We start from the raw sequence: 19732 nt of genomic DNA on the forward strand, positions 1-19732 counted from the left end.
CCAGACTGCAGCAGGGCTAGGTATTGGCTGCACTGCGTACTAGGTAGTAGTGTAGTAAGGGGACTGTTCCGGGAGCGTTGCGGCAAGCGGCACTGCATTCAAGTGGGGTCCGCTTGTCCCTGGAGGTCGAGTCGGAAACATGGAGCTTCTTTCCCCTGTCCCGGTCGCATTCTCCTTGCACCCAGGCATTTTTGAGGTTGCCCGCCTGCCCTAGCATTGTGGGGTGATCTGAAGCTACCCAGGCACCGGGGCGCCTCTCCCACACAGTACCGCTGGGCACGAGGTCGTGACTGTCCAGCCAGGCGAAATGATAGGTGCGAGAGGCTCTTGAGCGCACTCCCAGGCGTATCACCTTGGTATCCGAACATATATGTACTGTAATAGCCAGAGGTGACGTGACGTGACGTGAGCTGCCAGCAAAACCGTCCAGGTGCTCGCTCTGCTCGGCTGCCGTGCATGGTGCGCTGCGGGTGAGCTCCGTTCTGTATGTGGTCTGCGAGCGAGCCAGGCCGGCCGTTCTTAAGCTTTCTGGCCCTCTTCGTGCCGCAATCCAATACACCTCCCTTCTGGGCAACGACAAGGCTTAGGAATTATCTCGATTCCTCCCTAATTTGACCACCCCCAAACCCCCCAGGCGGTCTTTCGAGGACTCCCATGTGTCCGCGGACCTTTATTAGGCCCTCTAAGCCCAAAAGCTAAGCCCTCGGGACCCCAATCCGTCCGCAGGATAGCGTTGCGTCATTCCCATACTGCTCCGTATCGATTAATCCCGGCGTTGCCTCGGCTAAGGGTGCACTTCTTCCTGAAGAGTCACTCCCATTGCACAGACTCGAAGGGAACTCGAGGTCCCTTACACCACACCGCGGACTGTCGAGCGCTCACTTGAGACGGTACCGGTCGTCGATGAGGCAATCATAGGCAGACACCCGTCCCTCAGGCAATCGTGGGCATCCACGCTCAATCCGTCGACATGTCGTGGCGGAAGACCGAGAAGCTGATGGACACCATCCGTCACTATGCCTCCTTCCCTGCTACCGGCGTCAGTCTGCGCCAGATGGTCCAATTCGGCGAGAGACCCTCTGTCGGTGAGTTCCTGCAACGCCGCAGGCCTGTGTCGCGTCCTCGCGCCCCGCGAGGGCAAGCCGACAGCCAATGCTCATACCCCTCTCCGCAGGAACCCTATTCCGCGCCTCTCAGTTCCTCTCAGAAGAGCTACCCATAAGGCTGGCCCACAGGGTCCAGGAGCTCGAGACACTCCCCGACGGCCTCAGTGAGATGCCCTCGGTAAAGAAGGTTCACGACTGGTATGCACAGTCATTTGAAGTATGTGGCATGGCCAGACGCCTTCCCTCCAAACCCCTTGCTTGGCCCATCACCCAGGTTCACAGTGACTCACATATGCCCCGGCGGTGGAACAGGAGATCACCGACCTCCCACGACCGAAGCTCCCCACTGACGTGCGCGAACGTCTCATGCGCCCCAGCAAGTCTCTCGGAAAAGGCCAGATGCTGCCGGAGGCGACACCGAACCCCAGCATCGAGGAGGGCCAGTATACCTCGATGCCGCAAGCAAATGGCAATGGGAGAGAAAGCTGGGCCAAAAAGTACCAGGCTGCAAGGCGGTACTTCGCCATGGTCGACGACAGCGGCGATTGGCCTCCGGACCTGCAGCTGTACAACCAGAGATTTGCACAAACCCTGCACAAGATTAAACGGCGTCATGACGGGGTCGTAACAACCATGGCGCAGGGAATCCTCGAGTACAAGCGCAAGCGACAACGCATGCAGATCGACGGCACAATCCAATCATTCTTGGACCGGTTTTACATGTCGCGCATCGGTATACGGATGCTCATCGGTCAGCACATCGCTCTGACCGACCAGAGCCACTACACAGACCCAAACTATGTCGGGATAATCTGCACCAAGACGAATGTGCAGGATCTGGCGCAAGAAGCGATCGAAAACGCGAGGTTTGTGTGTGAGGACCACTATGGCCTGTTCGAGGCACCCAAGATCCAGCTCGTGTGCAACCCCAACCTGAACTTCATGTACGTGCCCGGGCATCTGAGCCACATGCTATTCGAGACCCTCAAGAACTCGCTGCGCGCCGTGGTGGAGACGCACGGCCAGGATAAGCAGGAGTTCCCCGTGACCAAGGTGATCGTGGCCGAGGGCAAGGAGGACATCACCATCAAGATCTCAGATGAGGGCGGCGGCATCCCACGCAGCGCGATCCCGCTGGTGTGGACGTACATGTATACGACCGTCGACAGGACGCCGAGCCTGGATCCTGACTTCGACAAGAGCGACTTCAAGGCACCGATGGCGGGTTTCGGGTACGGCCTACCCATATCGAGGCTGTACGCGCGATACTTTGGAGGTGATCTGAAACTGATTAGCATGGAAGGGTAAGTCAGCCCAGTTGTGCCCTAGGCCCGGGTGGAAGGGTTCAACGTGGACGAGAAGGAGAGCCCGGTTTGCTGACAAAGGTCTTGTCCCATCGAGCAGATACGGCACAGACGTGTACCTGCATCTGAACAGATTGTCCAGCTCGTCAGAACCTCTGCAGTAGCAATCAGCAGTCATGAGGGATTCGGAAGGAAGGTCTCGAGGATTGACGATGGGATTGAGATATATTTTACATAAACGGCTGAAGAGCCCGCACCAGCTCGAGATATCGGAGAGGCGACAAGTGGGCGACGTCGAGGATGCAGTGAAGCAGAGTGACCCTGGCATGGGCTATTTCCGAGACCGCGGTGCTGACTTGTAGGACTCTCTTGGGTTCCAAGCTTTGGGCTTCAGGGAGGGGAAGGTGGCTGGTTGGTTGGGGAGGACTTGATACATCCAGCAATGACCGTGGCAAGAGACGACGCGATTGGTCTTGAAGGAAGAGTCCACAACGGTGCTCTGGCCGGTTCGTTGCTGGAAGGGAAGGAAGAGCAAGCACAAGGAAGCAGTGTCTGTTTGCATGATACGCTGCAAGCCTGCGCCCGCACACGAGTGGAAGAGACCACTACCAAGGTACCTAGGTACCTAGGTAGCCATTGCCACTAAGGGCAATTCGCCGAACGCGACGGCAAGCGTGGCCATATTGCCAGGGTGGGAAACGAGGCACCTACATATTGGAAAGGAAGGAGGGCCGTACGCCAAAATGGCAACGTTCAAGTGGTCAAATGATGGCTCGCCCAGAGCAGGCCGGCATACGACACATCACAACTACAGTCACGAAATGGTAGCTATAAATGAATGGCGGGGGAACTATGGATGAAGCACACGGCTTGAGTGGTAGGTAGTCTACAGCATCTACAGGTGGTAGCCAGAAGGAACAGGCACAAGCCAACAAACCTCGGTGAGCTGTGAAAAGAGAGCAGGAAGAGCTAGACAATACAAGGCTTTTGAACCAATTGACTCGAGTCTGGGCTGATGTACCCGGTGTGATTTGTATGGTTTCTTTCTTTGTCGTCATAAACGTAAAAGCGTAGTACTATGTGGATGGGTGTGGGTGGGCGTGGGCGTGGGCAGAACCGAAAGATGCTCCAGCCCAGCCTCGACCACTTCGCCGTCCTCAGTATATATGTATGTGAGTATAGCTGTACCCCAAGGGATACCCTTCTAAGAACGACAGTGTCCATGTTGTGCCATGCTGATGTCCCCTGCTTAAGATGAAGCCCTCCCAAAATGCTTGATAGCTCCAAACCGTGTCTGTCTCCCACAACAATAACAACAACAGCTGAGCCTCCTCGCCTTCCCTGCTCTTGCCGCCCATGTCATCCTCACATACCTCAATGGAATATCATGGGGGCCTCATGCCTTATACAGGGTGTCCAGGAATCCGCTTGCCAGCTGGACCACGACGCCCTTGTTGGGCAGACTTCCGGCGACACCATAAAGCGCAGCCGAGTCACCCATGGCCTTGCCCCTCGCGCCCTTGCCCTGTGCAATACGCACGCGCTCCTTCTCGCGCTCGTCCTCAATGACCGCCTCGAGGTCGTCTGTCAGCTTCTCCCAGACCTTGGTGATGGGCATGGTGACGGCGACGTGCATGGCGGGCGGGTCCTGCAGCGAGTTGAGGTGCCAGCCGCGATGCGACATGGCGTCGGCGATGTCGTAGATGTTGAGGTTGCGCGCCGTGAACGCCACCACCGACACCAGGGGCTTACCCATCACCTCGAGCTCGGCCGCCAGCACGGGCGAGTCGCGGATGCGCTCGATGATGCGCTTGGTCGTGCCGACGATGCGCACGCACGCGTCCAGGTAGCCCTCCTCGCCCACGCTCATCAGGCTGGTCCAGCACCCTGCGATCAGCGCCCCCGGCCGCGAGCCCGCGAACCCGGGCGACGCGTACACACCGCCCGACCAATCCGGGATCACAAAGTACTGGTAGGCCCGCAGCTCCGCCGTGCGGTACAGCGTGGTGCTGTTGCCCTTGGGCGCGAAGCCGTACTTGTGCGTGTCGCAGCTGATGGACGTCACCCCGCGCAGCCGGAAGTCGAAGGGCTGCGTCTCGAAGCCGGCCTTGTCCAGGAACGGCACCAGGAAGGAACCCAGGCAGCAGTCCACGTGCAGCGGGATCTTGCGCCGCAGCGCGATCTTGGACAGCGCCGCGATGTCGTCCATGATGCCGTGCGGGAAGTTGGGCGCGCTGCCCACCAGCAAGATCGTGTTGGCGTTGATCAGCCGCGAAACCCTCTTTGTGTCCACCTGGTAGCTCGGCGCTGGGCATGCTACCAGCTGCATCTTGATGCCAAAGTACTCGCACGCCTTGCGGAAGGCCGTGTGCGCCGTATCAGGAAGGATCCTAAGACCACGGCAGTCAGCATCGTTGTTGTTCCGGGGATACTCATTTTCAACTGAGCGGAACACGCGCAACTTACATCTCTGGCTCTGTCACACCCCTCTCTACATATGCCTTCTGCCTGGCACTCAGACACGCCATCAGGATACTCTCTGTACCCCCGGACGTCGAGACACCGGCGGCAGACGGCGGCGCATTGAAAAGTGACAGCACCATGGCCACCACCTCGGCCTCCATCTTCCTCACGGCGGGGAACACATCCGGGTGGATGGGGTTCGCGACAGTAAATTTGCCGTACGCCTCGGTCTGCAACTTGAGCAACGAGTCCTCACCGTGGTAGACGGCGCCGCTGACGAAGCCGTCCTCCCACCGCGTGTGGTCCAGGTCCGCCAGCCGCGCGAGCTCGGCGCGCAGGTCGTCGTCGCTCCAGCCCTTCTTGGGTAACGACAGGTACCGCGTCTCGTTGGCCTTGACGAGCTTCTTCTGCAGGTTGGCCTTTGCCTCGTCCACCTGCGCCTTGACCTTTGTGCGTACCCCGGGCGCCTGGAGGAACCAGCCGTAGGCGATGCGCCGCGCGTCTGTGTACAGCTCCACCAGTGTGCCAACCAGCCCGCGCCCCTTCAGTTTCCAGAAGGACCGCCGCGTCCATCGCAGAAGGAAGTAGAAGAATATTATGTTCTTGAGCCTAGAGGCAGATAGATGGCCAGGTCAGCCGGGGTGTTCCAATCGGCGCGGAGATATAGACAGGCGGAGCACCGGGTGACCGAGCACCGAGTGAGCTGAGGCGTGCGGTGCGGTGCAACCTGAGCGTCACCAGGGAGATTGCGACAGCCCCGGGCCGTACGGGGGGGGGCCTACAGGGAGGGGGCCCGTCAGCTGTTCCGGCCCAGAAGCTTGGAACAGCTGGGGGGGCCACGGACCCGTAGGACCCAGGGCTGCCAGGTCTACTTACAGCTCAATGTTGAGGAATTGTATGGGGTTGCCGTGGCGGGATTTCTTGACGCTGCTGAGGCCATCCCGCAGGCTGATGGGCATCCGCGACGAGCCCGGCATCTTGGGTGAGCTTCCTGGCCGGGGGTGGAGGTGATATTCGAGTTCGTCCCAAGACCAGCGCCTCGAAAATTATATCGGAATTTCACCTGCAACTGCAACGGTCGTTCAAAAGCAGGAGCGTGCTGCACGGGACAGCAACGGTCGTTGGCCACCGGAGCTTTATGCGATGATGCAGCAGAACTGACGGCCGTCCGAGGGGCCCGGGGTGCGACAAAGTCACCTGGTAGTGCATTACCTGGGCTGGGCCGCCTATTCTGGGCGCATGAGCATGGCAACAGAAGACTAGGGCGGTACCTACGTATCTCCCTAGCCTTCGGCGTCCGCGGTCGCTCCTGTCCTCTTCACTAAAAGCGATGAACATCATTCTTCGACGACGCATAATAATAAATGCTACCTACACTCGTCGGTCCTTACGTCGCCTCCTACCTGCCTGAACCGAATTAACTGCCAGAGATCGGTGGGACACCACGCCAGTCCTAGATCCAAGGTACCTAGGTACTTAGGTAGCGAGCGGACAAGCTTGGTTGGGGAACTTGCATACACAGTGGACATCAGGCAATTTGTGTTAAAAGCCCATGCTGCGAAGTATCGTCCCGTGGATTGTATACCACAGTAGCATCAGGGTTTATTCTCTCCCATAGATAGATCTATACCCTATCAATTGCACACAAAGTACCCAGCCCCGAATTACAAATCAATGCAATGTATCACTTGATCTCCAGCTTCGCTCTGCGGTTGGAGGCTCGCTCGGTTCCGCGGGCTCCTAGAGCCGAGGATGATTTCCCAGGGTATCCCTTGATCAGGTTACCAACTGAACCGAGCCGCAACCAAGGCTCCACTCAAACAGTAGCTCCAACGTTATCCGTGATATCGGACCTTTACCCTCTTATACACGCTTGATCGGGTCATGTTCAGCCTTCGGTGCAACTGACTTGTCCGAGTGCTTCACAATCTCCTGGCGAGGAACGGCCGGTGGGTCGACATGACGCCAGAAAATGTAACGGTGGATGAAGTATTTGAATTGGTCAACTGGACATCGATTAGCTAATGATTGGCCACTTCGTCGACGAGGAGACACAAAGTAGGCTCAGGGGTGGTCAGAGTTCCAAATGCCCGATCTATCGCGCGAATGACCGGCTCTCTAGATCGCTCATCGCGTCGAGGGGAAGGGTTGCTTCTGAAATCACTCACGTCCATATTTGGCATGTACTCGCAAAGGCACGTTGAAGACGGCATCCAGCTCTTCAAGGGTCTTCTCCTTGGTCTCAGGCAGGAAGAATAAGACCAAGAAGAACCCAATTATATTCCACCCAGCATACCAGCCAAAGGCTCCTTGCGGCTTGAAAGCCTGCAGTAGCGACGGCCATGTAACACTAAGAATAAAGTTGAAGAACCAGGTCGTGGCCGTGGCAAGCGACATTCCGATGGGACGGATATAAAGAGGGTACGCCTCGGCCGAGTACGTGAACGGAACTGGGCCTTCACCGGGAGAATATACCATTCCGAAGAGGTATATGCCCAATGCAATGCACTGCAGCATAACAGATAAGCTATGCCCATGTTCAAGATGAGCAACCATGACGAAAGAGAGTCCCCAGTTCCTGACGGAGCTCAGGCACCTGGAGATGCTGGGACTAGCGGTGGAAAAGTGCAGAATAATTAGGCCGACACTTACAGCAATCCGAGCAGTCGATTCTTCCGGGATATAGAAGCTAAAACCCACAAAGAACACTGTTTCTTACCCGTCAGCAAGCTCCTCCTTTCCGCCTTGGCCTTCGCCGGGACCGGGTCCAAGGGTCACTTACAGCAGATAGACATCAGCGGGAATGTCGTCAAGAGCAGGTTGCGCCGCCCAAATGTGTCAATGGCTGCGTATGGTCAGCATCAGTATTCCATGCCATTACTGGAATTTCCAACTCACTATAGACAGCTGGGATTGCGAACAGCCAGTTGATGATGCCGAACCCAAGCGAGGCTGCAAGGGCACTGGTTTCTGGGAGTTTCGCCTGAAGAAAGACCTCCGAAGAGTAGTATGCAATGACGTTGACTCCGCAGAATTGTTGCATGAACATGACGATCTCGGATCCGATCATGGCGTTGCGATTACGCCGTATCGTGATGAATTCCTTGATCCGGTTTTGCTTGCCGATGGACATCGCCTCCCTCTCCGCTTGCAGGCCAAAGTCCATATAAAACAGGTCTCGGGCGGCCTGGATCTTGCTCAGTCGTAACTGGCATATGGCCTTGTAGGCGTCCGCGTGGCGGTCCTTGGTCAGGTACCACCGGGGAGACTCCGGGAACATTCTACAACATGTCAGCATTTCCAATGTGAACTCGATATCGATACGATATGCCCCTCTTCTGAAGAAGACAGAGAACATCAAGCAAGGGGAGGTCAACCTACGGGATGAGACAGCAGACGACAACAGCAGGGATCATTGCTGAGGCCATCATGAGCCTCCAGTTCAAACCAAGTTCTATCCCATGGTCGGGGACCTGCAAATCAATCAGTCCTCAGCATAAACGAATGATATGAGCACCACGAGGGGGTCAACACCGTTGTCCCACAGTATATATATATAGCGCGATGTGGAAATGCGTGTATCAAGTATCCCGTCTTGCCGGTAGGTATCGGAAAACAACCAAGAGATGTTTCTCACTCACAAAATAGAAGGCAAGATCAGCAACATATCCTATCATGATTCCGAAAGCAGTCCACATCTGCCACTGCATCGTCAAGGCACCACGCAGCTTAGGCGGTGAGCACTCGGCGGCAAAGATGGGGGTTGTGGCTGACTTGGGGCCGATGCCGAAACCGAGGAAGAATCTGGCAATGAACATGTGCCACCAGTTATCTTAAACACATAAACATCAGTCTACACAGAACATTACGCACGGATATGATGCCAATCACTCACTGGTGAAACCCTGCCAGAAGCAAGCGAGCGCAGAGATGAGACAACTTATCCAGACTGTGCCCCGGCGGCCGAATCTCGCGTTCATGGGCTCGGTGAGCCAGCAACCGATGAATGCACAGCAGAGGTACGGGGCGCTGTTCACGAGTCCTAAGAGCCAGGAGTCACGCATCGAGTCCGGGTTCCCAATCCCAAATTGGCGCTTATAGAAGGACTGGGCTCCGTTTACGACTGTCTCGTCCATACCTTGTACGGCCGCGCAAAGTGCCTTTTGTGGATTAGCATCAATACTGTCTTGTTTCTTCTTACAGCGAGGTATACAGACTTACACAAACAACAATAACACCATATAATTTCATCGGGTTCGCCCTCCACTTGTGATCAACCTCGGTCCGGAGGGCCACCTTCTCATCATCCCTCAGGCCGTCTATCGTGTCCCACTGGAAGTCATTGCCAGCAATGGCAGCTCCCAACTTGAACACACGCAGATCCTCGTCGTCAGTGAAACCATGCTTGGCGCAGAAATCCTCTGCCAGGCGCGTCACCTGCTCGCGGCTGAAGCCACCGAGCGGGTTCTCCATCCTAGCAGAGGCATCCTGGCGCTGGCGGAGGTCCTCATCAGTAGCACTGGCTGTCTGGTCTACGGATGGCCCACGGCTCTGATGCTCGACCTCAGCCTTGGAATAGGAGCCTGATGACTCCCTCCGGTGGTGGTCTTTCTCAGACGGGGAGGCGTTCGCCATGGGGTGAGTAAGAGCCCACTTGTACTTGGGTGTCTCTTTTTTGGTAGGGGGCGGCTGCGCCACTGGTCCTGGAATAAGCAAACCAAGACCGCCCAGAGATGACCAAGACGGGCGCTTGGTGGTCAAGAAAAGACTATAAGTCTTGGGGACAGGAACAAGCTCAAAGCCACTGGACTGGGCTAGAATATGTGCATGCAGTGACGAACGACACTCCAGACAACGGGTGGGAAGAAAGACGACTATTTACTTATACCTTTTTCTGACCCTACATACAGTAATCAGCATCTCATGCCCATGCCCATTGATGCCCACGCGAGGCTCATAACCTGTCGAGCCAACAATCTTGGCGCCGGCGCCATGACGAAAAGCCCCCAGGTGGTGGAGGGCAACGGCACGAGCAGGACTAGGTGATCAAAGTCGAGGGTGCTACATCTAGCAGTATCTCTGGCACTGTGGAGAAGCCCCGCTAAAGCTGTCAGAGACAGACCAAGCCCCCTCTGGCAGATACAACGGAAACCAGCCCGCCGGGGGTGCTTTGTCAAGTATCACAGTGCCAGCGGAAACGTGTGAGTCTCGCAGGTTGAGACGTGAAAGATGGGGAGTGTACCACCACCGCCGAAGGATTCGTTCCGCACACGATACGACGTCACCCTGCGCTTGCGCCCATCGTAGAGGGGGACGGCGGAGGGCTGTGAGTCGTCGGGCATGGGCATCTTAGCTACACAAGGAGCGGCGGGCTTTTTGGCGAGATCGATGATCGGGGCTTGTCAGTTAGTGCCAGGGTTGGTGATAGGGTTGCCCGAGCACAGAGGTGAGATGACGTTACCCTGGGCATGTGTGTCGTGTGTGAAAGGGCGGGCAGGCTGCGGCTGGTTGGTGGGCACGGCACATGGCTCCCGCGCTATAATCCCGTGGGGATGGTGACAGGCCCGTTGACAACCGCGGGTATGCTCCGAGTTGATGGAGTTCTCTTGACTGGAGACCCAAGTACCTTAGGTTTACCCCAGGTTCTGGTAGAGCTGGACCCCGCAAAATGTCACCTCACTCCACCAGGAGAATTAATCACAGTGCCTTAGCCTGCTGCGCTACTCTCTAACTAGACACTACCGCCGTCAGATCTATTAGCCAACATCAGTGTCACCTAAATGGATTGTCTCTGTGATGCTCGTGGGCATAGGTGATATCATTCAAAAATCATACAAGTAATTGCTCGCATAGTCTAAATCTCTATTTGGAGGACTGGTATTTCCAAAGCCTCTTTCGTTCCAGCATCCACCACCGCGCCACCTTCTCGGCCTCGTCCGCCCAGGTCGCGGCCTCTTTCCCGTATTTATTGCGGGCATCCAGGATCAGGTGCACCATGTCCCAGCCCTTGATCGGGTCCACCTCCAGAGGGTCGGCCCGCAGGTCCGACATCTGGTACTCTATCGAGTTCTTCGCCTCCACCGGCAGCACCAGCCTCCACGGCGCGTCAGCCGACGTGACGGTCAGCACGCTGCCGCCCAGGTTGACCACGCCAAAGTTCCACGCCCGTCGGCCGCCCTCGTGTGTCTTGTAAGGCCTGATGAGTGACTGGCCCTCGTAGTCGTTGGCGAGATCGACCGCTGCCCTGCTATCCTCCTCGTTCAGTGACCCCGTGCTCGCGAGCAGGTCCAGGATCGTGGGGAGGATGCTGATGGACGTGGCGTTGGCCTCGTACTGCACGCGCGGTAGGTGTGGGTGCCGAAACGTGATGGGCACGCGGAAGTTGGATACGTGCGCATTGTCCAGCGTGCCCGTCACCGATGTGTCCTCGAGAAAGGCCTGGCCGTGATCCCCGACAAATACCACCAGGGTCTCGTTGGCGATGCCCTTGTCTTCGATCATCTGCATCATTTGTCCAAGCCATGCGTCGTGGTAGGCGATGGCGTTCAAGTACTGGTTGAAGTCGAAGTGGCTGACTCCGCCGTGGCTCTTGCCCATATACCGGACCGTGGCCCAGTCAGCGGGTGTCTTCCAAGGGTGGTGGGTTGTCGAGGTGAAATGGCTCAAGAACATCCTCGTGTCGTTGACAAGAGCTCGGTCGATAAATTTATCAAAGTGCGGCTTCAAGTATGTCTCTGCATATCCGAAGTAGTTCAGCTCCACCATCCCGGGGGTATTCTTGGCGTCCTTCTGTAACGTCTTCCTGGACACAACATCCCTGAAGCCCATCTCGTCGTTCATGATGTTTTGTCGATCGTAGTCATCCGTTACAGCCTATTGAGAACAAGAATTAGTTCATGCTATATGCACGTGTCCAAGAGTCCGACGCCACGCTCAGAATCACTTACCTGGAAGTATCCATGGTCCCATGGCCTGCTTCGCATGTCACCCTTGTCTAGATCGGTATTGTTGATCTTCTTGCTGGATAACATGTCGAACAGATGCGGCAGACAGGGCTGATACACTTGGCTCTCGGATTCTTCGAGGCCGTCAACGGCCATGGGCCAAACACCACAATGGCTTCCGACAACGGACTTTGTTGAGACAGAACTTCCCGTAAACGCGCCAACGACGTTGAGACCGCCAAACCCTTCTGCTACGGAAGTGGCCCAGCTCGGAGGCTCCTCATCTCTGACGATAGGCTGGCCTGCCGAGTTCGTGAATCCACCAGCTTTGCCTGTGATCCTTTCGGAGTTGGGTGTAAGTTTCGACAATTTCTCGTTGACCTGGTCACGATCCTCTTCGGGGTGGGACTCCAGAATCATCTTGTGCCACAGCGACCCTTGTTGCAAGGGGAACAATTCCTCGCGCATCGACTCCATCTGGATCATAACGACGTGCTTTATGGTCACGTTCCCATCCTTCAGTGCAACTCGCAGGGGCTCAATTGGATCCTGATCAAGATTGGTTATCCGGAGGGGGTCGTCAACAGGGTTGTAGTCGGCCTGCCGCGTGAGAATCGGCCCACAGGCCATAGTCGTGCCATTTGCATCGGCCGTGGTCCCGTTTGGCCTCTCGATTACCGACAACGTCTCCTCTGCGGGCTCAGTAGAGTTCCACCGAGCAAATGCGGGCGGGATTGGCACTGGCAGCCAGTCGGGTATCCTATGCCGGTACTCCTCGATCAGGGGGCTCATTCCTCCTGGAGCCCATCCCTTGAAGCTATCATGGGCTGGCTTCCAGTGGGCCTTGCTAATAAGTTCCGGTAATGGCCATTCGTTTTCGATTAGGCGTTCTCCTGGACCACATGGGCTGAAGGGCTCGAACGTGAAGCTGACGAGGGTCAAGAGCGGAAGCGGCAGTGTCGTCGATATGTGGTTGTACGGTTTGGAGGGCCTTGTCAGCAGTAAGACTACCAGGACAGACGCCGTGGCGGGTAGCACCATCCACTGAGGGATCCTTTTCAGTCTTCTGTTCAGCGAGGCGCGCAAACGGCCAAAGAACCCCACGGGCTGCTCCTCTGCTTTCCCCCGGCCGAAGAAGCTCTCGCCTTCCGACCATACAATCGTCTCGTCCGAATCCGAATAACTATCGTCAAGGGAGTGTTCAAGGTCGGCAACTCGTTCTTTCGACTGGGTAGAGCCTGGGTCCCGCTTATACGCTGCGATGACGAGTTAACATCTTGTTGCCTGTGTGTAGCACTCCCGGAAACTCACTCGCACGCCAGAGGCCTGCCAGAGTCCTCAGGATATTCCCAGACACTTCATAGAGCCAGGAATGAGAGAACAATGCCAAGCCAAATATTATAGCTGCTGCTATGAGCACGCTCGAGCTTTCGCTGAGGAGAACAGCGACTCCATCTTTATCCTTTGCGACCGTGCGGGCGGCCGACCACTGGATGTCTGCGCCCGTTCTGGTGAAGAAACCAATCTGGCATGATGCTGCAACATATGTGATACACCTGTCTGTTGTTTTAGCCTTCCTTGTTCGCCGGGGGGTGGGCAGGAGAAGCAGGCCCAAAGGTGTGGTGACACTGGTCTGACGTACGATATAAAAACCCCCAAAAGCAGACCAATAAAGGAAATAACGCCTCGCTCCCTTCGCAGCAACAACCGGGTGATGATCAGGAGGGCGGCATCTGGAATGAAAAAGGTGGGGAGGTACAGAAAGAAGGCGTAGATGGGTATGGTGCCGAGGTGCAGTGCCAGGTGCAGCAGCTTGGTAGAGGCGACGGATATGAAGAAAAGAGCAAAAAGGAATGATGTCGACCTCTGAAGAGACATCACGATCGATAACGCCCGAGAACCAGTATGGCCTCCATGCAGGAAAACGTAACACAGATCAAAGGGAACGAGGAGGACGATGCCATGGGGAGGACGCTTGCAGATGAACAAGAACAGGAGCAGCAGGATCAGGACAAAGGTAGGGGTACCCACCGTAAGTCATGTCCAAATGTAGATCCGCCCCGAGCATGTCAAAGAAATTGTTACTTGAGGGAATGTGTCGCGTGCTGCCCCCAGACGTGGGCCAGGGTGTTTTGGATGGGTGGAGGGCCGGGCTCGAGGTTGGCCACAGCCCAGTCGCCCAAACGAACCTCGTTTCTCGAACCTTGGCCAGCTACTTGGCCCGTCCACAAAGTACGGAGCACTCACGTAACAGCGGCTGTCTAGGTGCAGTAGCCCGGCTAGCCCTGCTAGCCCTGTGCTGACCTGCAGTTGGTTCCCCCAGGGCTGCCAGGGGGGCTCAGGGGGATCCAACCCGGCCGTTGAGGCTGGAGTGGCAGACCGGGTGCCTGGATCGAAAAATGCATCCCAATCCAATTCCCTCTGGCCTGTCTGGCCAGCACCAACGGCTTGGTTTCCGCACTTGCCAAATTTGGTGCCTGGTCGCGTGCGCTGGTTGCCCAAGTGCCCAGACTGCGCCACTAGAGCCAACCTGCTAGGCCCAATGTGACGAGCGAGCGGACGGGACAGGACTAATGTTAGAACAGCTTATACCCCACCCCCTTGCAAGCTGGTTGGCCGTGTTGGCGGCGCTGCATACGAGAGGGATTGTGTGAATGAGACGGTGAAGGCGTGCCAACCGCTGCTGAGCCCCAGCAAGCAACAGTGCCGTGCACTGCTTGGATGTACTATCTAGTACTGTATTTAGACGCTGATTGACTCGCTGGGCCCTCTGATGCTGCAGCCCGAAACACGAAGCAGAGCATATCGGCCCACAGCTACCGGGCCCCATGCCCCAGTGCACTGTCAGACTGTCTGCCAGCGGTCTGTGGCCAGCCTGCCAGCGGTCTATGGGCCAGCCTGCCAGGCCTCACAAGTACCCACGGGCGCCCGTCTCCTAAGCTGTGGATCCCAATCTTCTGGCTGGGTCCCCCCCCCACTGAGAGGCCCGTATTTGGCAAGTAGCAAGAGACTCACAGTACGGGAGGCATCGATGGCTACAGACAAAGGGCGAGGCAGAGACGGGCAGTGGGAGGGTGCAAGAGTGGGAGAGTTGGAGGCGTTCTCTTCTGCTCGGCACCCCGGAAAGCATATTTGACAAAATAGATTTGACACTGTGGACATGACATGTTTTAACCCAGAAGGGGGTTTCAAGCCGCCCGGTAGGGCAGGCACGCCGCTTGTCTTGGTGGGAAATGGCGTCGTAAGAGTTAGAATAATAAGCATTGGGCCATGCCCCTGCACACTCAATCCTGAAGGCCCGACTAGACTAGACTCCCTCTCGTGCCATCTCGTGCGAGAGCAGGATCGAAGCGAGGGCATAGGATGGCGTCAGGGCAGTTGGGGCGGTAGGGGCAGTTATTTGGGGGAGTACTGTAACCGCGGCGGGCTTGAAACGAATAAGCTTATATCAAGGTAGTTCGAAGGGTCTCCGGGGTGCCTCGGATGATCAGCCTGAGGAGTGGGACACATGCTTTATTAGGATGCCATGGGAGTGGAGTGGCGGCCTGTTCTTTTCCGCGTATTGGTCGTGTTCGGCCATGGCGGCAAGCTTGCCCAGAACGGGCTTGACGGGCTTCTCTGCAGCATTGACAGCCGCAGCAAAACCTACTATGTAGTACACTAGAGCTGAGTCAACAACAAGCGCTGTGAATGCGAGTCAGAGGCACAGGCAGCATGATTTTGTATGTACACAGAAAGCCACGGGTACCCATCCTCACAAGCTTTTGGTAACTGTTTGACAAAAATCGTCTCCTTTTTGCTTGGACCTGCCCCTTCGCAAGTGCTCTTGGGTTACCTACCGCCTTGCCAAGAAATCTCGTGATCAAGCATGACATCATCTTCTCCTCTGTGGACTTTTGGACGCAGGGGCCAGAGGGGCCAGAGGGGCCAGGCGGGCCTGCAGGTTGGCAGGTCGGCAGATCAACTGCACCACCAGCGCCATGAGGCCACCAGGTTCGCCGGCCTCGACCAAGAGTACTATTCACGGTGACAGTCTGGCAGTCTGGACGACGGCATGGATGAGCCATCCCACAATCCTGGGTGCATGGACCAAGACGGGAAGGAGTCCTGCCACAGATCGTCATCGCACTGCGCACCCGGCCACACGCAAGCTGATGGTCGGATTTTCCGTCTGATGAGCGGCAGGGCCTGCGGCAGATGCCATCCAGACATGCCAATGCCAGATGTCGCTCGGGAGCCCTGCCAAGAGATCGGCTAGAAGCCTGTCATGTTTCTGACAAGCGAGGCGAATATTGACAAGACGCAGAGGCACAATCTTTGGCATTGAAACATGGCACGAGACCAATCGTGTCGTGCCCCCGACCAACAGGAACATGTCCGCTCGACGCCACCCGAGACAAATCGGGCGGGCAATCTTAAACCCCCCCAACCCCATTCTGCATCGGCGCTGTGCGACAAAGTCTCGGGATCTGGAGTAAGCAGGGCAGGCAGGCTAAGCAGGCTGCAGTTCGCACGGATCGTAAAGCTTCGCACAGGTACTGAAGTCTGCTTTGAGGAGAGATGGGCAGAACGGGCAGAAAAGCTAAGGGCTAGTGCAGCTGACAGGTGGGCTCATCTGTCCCAGACAATTTTATCCTGGGCGATACGAGGTTACCCTGCATGACTTGTCCGTCGGAGGATTTCCCATTGGCACCCATTTCCCCCAGGAATCACGAACTAGTTCAGCCTGCTTGGGATCCTGGGCTAACTTCACTCTGCTGCCTGCACAGATCCAGAACAGTTAGGCGTATCGAGGTGTTTGGCTCCCATTCGGAAATGGAGGGAAAAAAGCAATCTCAGAATACGTCTGCCTTGGGGGGTATTCAACTGTGCAAATCACCAAAAACATACAGAAAAAACTCCAGCCGCTACCATGATTCCAAATTCGTGATCCCCGGCCTCTCCAAGAGGCAATTCATCAACCACCATCCGGAGCATATCGCAACCGCCATCACGTGCTCACTCCTGCGAGCTAATCCTGCGCTGCTCCTCCCTTTAACCATCACAGCCTATATGCATCCTCATCCTGACGAGTGGTATCCTGGGTCTGCTCTCTTTATGAACGAGGTGGACGACTTGGGCGCTGAGCCCTTGAGGTAGTCGTCCCACGTCGGCCCCTTGAGGTCAGGGAGCACCATGCTTCGCCTCTTGGACTGCTTGCTGGAGCTGCTGCTATCGAGGCCTGTCCTGTCTCTCAGGTTGAACGCCGACCGCGGCATCGACTCGTCCAGACTGGGCCGTTTGTCGCGGGCTTCGCCGCCACTGCGTGTTTCTCGTGCGTTGGTGTCCAGGGCTGGCGTCGACGATGACATGCCCTGCGAGGCGAGATGGGCCGCTGACATCGCAGCACGCGAAGAGGGCCTCAGAACTGCCGCCGCAACGTTGGCTGCCGCCGCCGATATCATAGACGACCGCCGGTCGGCCCCCACATCGTTGCGGTCGAGACCCGACGGCACCGACTGGCTGTGCAGGTTTCTCGTGGGGCTGCGGTTCTTCCTCGAGGAAGAGGATGACGACCCGGTCGCTGACCTGCCCAGCCCGCCACCAGACGATGAGGCGTGGCCCGTCCTGCTGCTCTGTGAAGTCCGGCCGCCCGTGTCGAGCGAGTTCGTCCTCCCGAGGTGGCCAGGCCCGGGTGGTGGGGGCATTGATTTTCGGCGGCTATCGTCGTGGTCTCGGCTGTTACTCGCTGCAGTTGAGATCGTTCGTCTGTCCCTCTCTTGACCCGCCCCTCCGTCATCCGCCCTGCTCTCTTTAAAAGCGCCGTCTGGTATGTACCGTGAGCTTGAGCTCTGTGCGCCGCTCGTAGTCATCGATGGCCGTTTTTCCTGAGTTACGACAATCGGCGTTGGCCTACTCCCACTGCTGCTGTTGCTGTCTATGTTTGACTGCGATGTCGATGAATTATTGATTTCGTGCGTGAAGTCTCTCATCGCCTCATCAACCATCTTCTGCACCTTCCGTACGGGCTTCTCTGGGAGAAGGTATCGTGATATTTGTTTCGGCAGCCTCTCCCGCTTGCCGTCCAGAAGGCTGTCCGCTTCAATCGGTAGAGCCGACACAACCTTGTCCAAGCGCTTGGCCTCCTCGTCTGGATATGCTTGGACAAACGAGACTAGCCAGTGCTTGAAACCCGCAGGCGTCAAGGCAGGCACACTGGGTCGTGACCTGCTGTCGGCCGGGGTAAGGAAGTATTGACACCCCAGGTCCTCGTAGAGGCTTTCCAAGGCTTCGTTGAGGTGCTTCGACTTGGACTTGAACAGGACGGCAAAGGGGAATACCTCCTTGTCCAGGCGGTGGTGCGAGTAGAACGCTGACATCTTCTCGGGTGTGATCACGATGGAGTGCTGTGGCATGAATTCTTCAATGATGTAGTTCGCCAGACCCTTGACAACGTGCTCCATCCGCTTGGTCGACTCGCCCTCCTTATCGAACAGGACCCCCCACTTCTGGTCGATGGCCGTCATCTGCCTGGCGTCCTTAGCTGAAGAGGCCTTGCGGTTGTCGTCCTCGCCACTTCGAGGTGGTACAGGCATGGCCGCTTTGGTCTCGTTGCTGAAGCGCACAGTTGACTGCCGTGGCGGTTCCTTGTGCTGCGTCGTCGTCGGTGATGGTCCTCCTGTATTTGGACTTGATCTCTTCTCACCACCATCCTTCGACAAGCTTGCAGCAGTGGCGGCTGCGGCGGCAGTGGCGGCAGCAGGCATGACATGGTCCTCGGTGTCCGTCCACGAACGAATAGGCGATGTTGGCCTCGGGGGTCTTGCTGTTCTATCGCCCTGCCCGGCTTGAACCTCCCCTTTGTTCAACTGTTCGACCTCCTCCCTGATGATCTTGCGCAGCTCCGTCAGAAGCTCCGGGGATACTGAGCTCAGACTAGACGTAGGCAGGTTGGGATTTATCGGAGGCGGAACAGCTGGTTGAGTTGAAGTCCGAGGCGGTGTTGGAGCATCATGGACAGGACTCGTCCTTGCTGCTTTTTCTTTGGCTTCCTCGATTCGTCTTCGGATTTCTTCCGTGTGCCTCTCTGTTAGAGGGATCTCGCCTCTGGACCGCGGTGATACATCTTCGACGTCGCTATGTTGTGCCTTGACCTGGCCATGTGGCGTCTTCCAATCGGTCGCCTTGAGAGCAGGCACCCTCTCCTTCTCCCTGGGTTGACCTCTGTCGTCGTCGTATTTCGACATGGTCTTGTATTAGCTACTCTGGCGATAGAATGGTGGGGAAAAGTTTATCGATGCATGTTGAACCGAATATAGCACGTTAGAAAGCTAGTCAAAAATAGACAATGCAAACACAGAACCGTAGAGGTCAAAGCGACACAAAACCAGCCGTCACGAAAGTGTTGAGATACTTGAAGGGGACAGAGCTGGAGCCCAAAAAAATATGTTGAAGTAGGGCTTGTACATAGATGTTCGACGTTGGGCGAGACGTCACGAGAACCCGATGCGCCAACCCCACGATGGCGCTGGGCAGACATTTGATTCGCGCGATGAAACAGAAAGTGGAATGAAAGGGCACGAAAACACAACTCTACGGCCGACCCCCCGGCGTACCCTCACTCGCGCTCTCTCTGCTTCTGCCGCCCGCCTCGTAGTCGGGCGGCCCTGCCAGCGAACCCTCACCAAGAGGGGCCATCCCTGCTGATCAGGCGTCAATAAGGGGAGGGTAGACGACCTGGAAACGAGTCAACCAGGTCAACATGGCCTCTCAACCTCTGCCCGTCAAGAGTCCGCTGCGTTGCACTGCACTTGTAGCGGTAACTTTAGGGGTGTGCTCAGTTCTGTCGATCTCCGAAAAGTGCTCGAGAATATCTGCGGCTCTACTGCAGCAATTAACATACTTAGGTTTGCTTGTGGCAAAACAAAGCCGTCGG

The 19732-nt window shown here is 56.6% G+C and overlaps 5 protein-coding genes across 5 annotated transcripts; 1 reads left to right on the forward strand and 4 right to left on the reverse strand.

Moving 5' to 3' along the window:
- The first annotated feature begins 369 nt into the window (after nucleotides 1-369).
- Nucleotides 370-3406, forward strand: KVR01_006330 (uncharacterized protein). The gene is made up of 4 exons (XM_044787676.1): nucleotides 370-1085; nucleotides 1175-1323; nucleotides 1419-2410; nucleotides 2511-3406. Exons 1-4 carry the CDS (start codon nucleotides 971-973, stop codon nucleotides 2572-2574), a joined length of 1320 nt encoding a protein of 439 aa, XP_044645133.1. The 5' UTR covers nucleotides 370-970; the 3' UTR covers nucleotides 2575-3406.
- A 31-nt stretch (nucleotides 3407-3437) lies between these two features.
- On the reverse strand, nucleotides 3438-6023 carry KVR01_006141 (sphinganine-1-phosphate aldolase DPL1). Its single transcript, XM_044788825.1, has 3 exons — nucleotides 5750-6023; nucleotides 4877-5482; nucleotides 3438-4800 (listed from the first exon to the last, which is right to left on the reverse strand). The coding sequence occupies exons 1-3, from the start codon at nucleotides 5848-5850 to the stop codon at nucleotides 3807-3809; spliced, it is 1701 nt and encodes a 566-aa protein (XP_044644944.1). The 5' UTR covers nucleotides 5851-6023; the 3' UTR covers nucleotides 3438-3806.
- Nucleotides 6024-6562: 539 nt separating this feature from the next.
- KVR01_006011 (uncharacterized protein) lies at nucleotides 6563-9508 on the reverse strand (the record flags this gene model as incomplete). The annotated part of the gene is made up of 8 exons (XM_044785780.1): nucleotides 6563-6879; nucleotides 7042-7581; nucleotides 7656-7718; nucleotides 7772-8154; nucleotides 8255-8346; nucleotides 8515-8705; nucleotides 8934-9033; nucleotides 9095-9508. The coding sequence occupies 8 exons, from the start codon at nucleotides 9506-9508 to the stop codon at nucleotides 6737-6739; spliced, it is 1926 nt and encodes a 641-aa protein (XP_044644814.1). The 3' UTR covers nucleotides 6563-6736.
- Nucleotides 9509-10672: 1164 nt separating this feature from the next.
- Nucleotides 10673-14388, reverse strand: KVR01_006455 (uncharacterized protein). Its single transcript, XM_044782223.1, has 4 exons — nucleotides 13460-14388; nucleotides 13129-13373; nucleotides 11821-13073; nucleotides 10673-11746 (listed from the first exon to the last, which is right to left on the reverse strand). The coding sequence occupies exons 1-4, from the start codon at nucleotides 13693-13695 to the stop codon at nucleotides 10736-10738; spliced, it is 2745 nt and encodes a 914-aa protein (XP_044645258.1). The 5' UTR covers nucleotides 13696-14388; the 3' UTR covers nucleotides 10673-10735.
- Nucleotides 14389-16596: 2208 nt separating this feature from the next.
- Nucleotides 16597-19505, reverse strand: KVR01_005939 (uncharacterized protein). The gene has a single exon (XM_044783739.1). The coding sequence runs from the start codon at nucleotides 19041-19043 to the stop codon at nucleotides 16878-16880; it is 2166 nt and encodes a 721-aa protein (XP_044644742.1). The 5' UTR covers nucleotides 19044-19505; the 3' UTR covers nucleotides 16597-16877.
- Nucleotides 19506-19732: the final 227 nt, after the last annotated feature.

The sequence above is a fragment of the Diaporthe batatas genome (genome assembly GCF_019321695.1).
Source record: "Diaporthe batatas strain CRI 302-4 chromosome Unknown Contig00006, whole genome shotgun sequence".
Lineage (NCBI taxonomy): Eukaryota > Fungi > Ascomycota > Sordariomycetes > Diaporthales > Diaporthaceae > Diaporthe > Diaporthe batatas.

Bases quoted from the DNA above. Each gene is read 5' to 3' on its own strand.
- KVR01_006330 (XM_044787676.1), top strand. From the start codon at position 971: ATGTCGTGGCGGAAGACCGAGAAGCTGATGGACACCATCCGTCACTAT. The intron at 1,086-1,174 runs GTGAGTTCCTGC...CCCTCTCCGCAG, and splicing joins CGGCGAGAGACCCTCTGTCG to GAACCCTATTCCGCGCCTCT. The intron at 2,411-2,510 runs GTAAGTCAGCCC...CCCATCGAGCAG, and splicing joins AAACTGATTAGCATGGAAGG to ATACGGCACAGACGTGTACC.
- KVR01_006141 (XM_044788825.1), bottom strand. From the start codon at position 5,850: ATGCCGGGCTCGTCGCGGATGCCCATCAGCCTGCGGGATGGCCTCAGC. The intron at 5,483-5,749 runs GTAAGTAGACCT...ATCTGCCTCTAG, and splicing joins CAATTCCTCAACATTGAGCT to GCTCAAGAACATAATATTCT. The intron at 4,801-4,876 runs GTAAGTTGCGCG...CCGTGGTCTTAG, and splicing joins GGTGTGACAGAGCCAGAGAT to GATCCTTCCTGATACGGCGC.
- KVR01_006455 (XM_044782223.1), bottom strand. From the start codon at position 13,695: ATGTCTCTTCAGAGGTCGACATCATTCCTTTTTGCTCTTTTCTTCATA. The intron at 13,374-13,459 runs GTACGTCAGACC...AACAACAGACAG, and splicing joins CTTTTGGGGGTTTTTATATC to GTGTATCACATATGTTGCAG. The intron at 11,747-11,820 runs GTAAGTGATTCT...TGTTCTCAATAG, and splicing joins GGGACCATGGATACTTCCAG to GCTGTAACGGATGACTACGA.
- KVR01_005939 (XM_044783739.1), bottom strand. From the start codon at position 19,043: ATGTCGAAATACGACGACGACAGAGGTCAACCCAGGGAGAAGGAGAGG.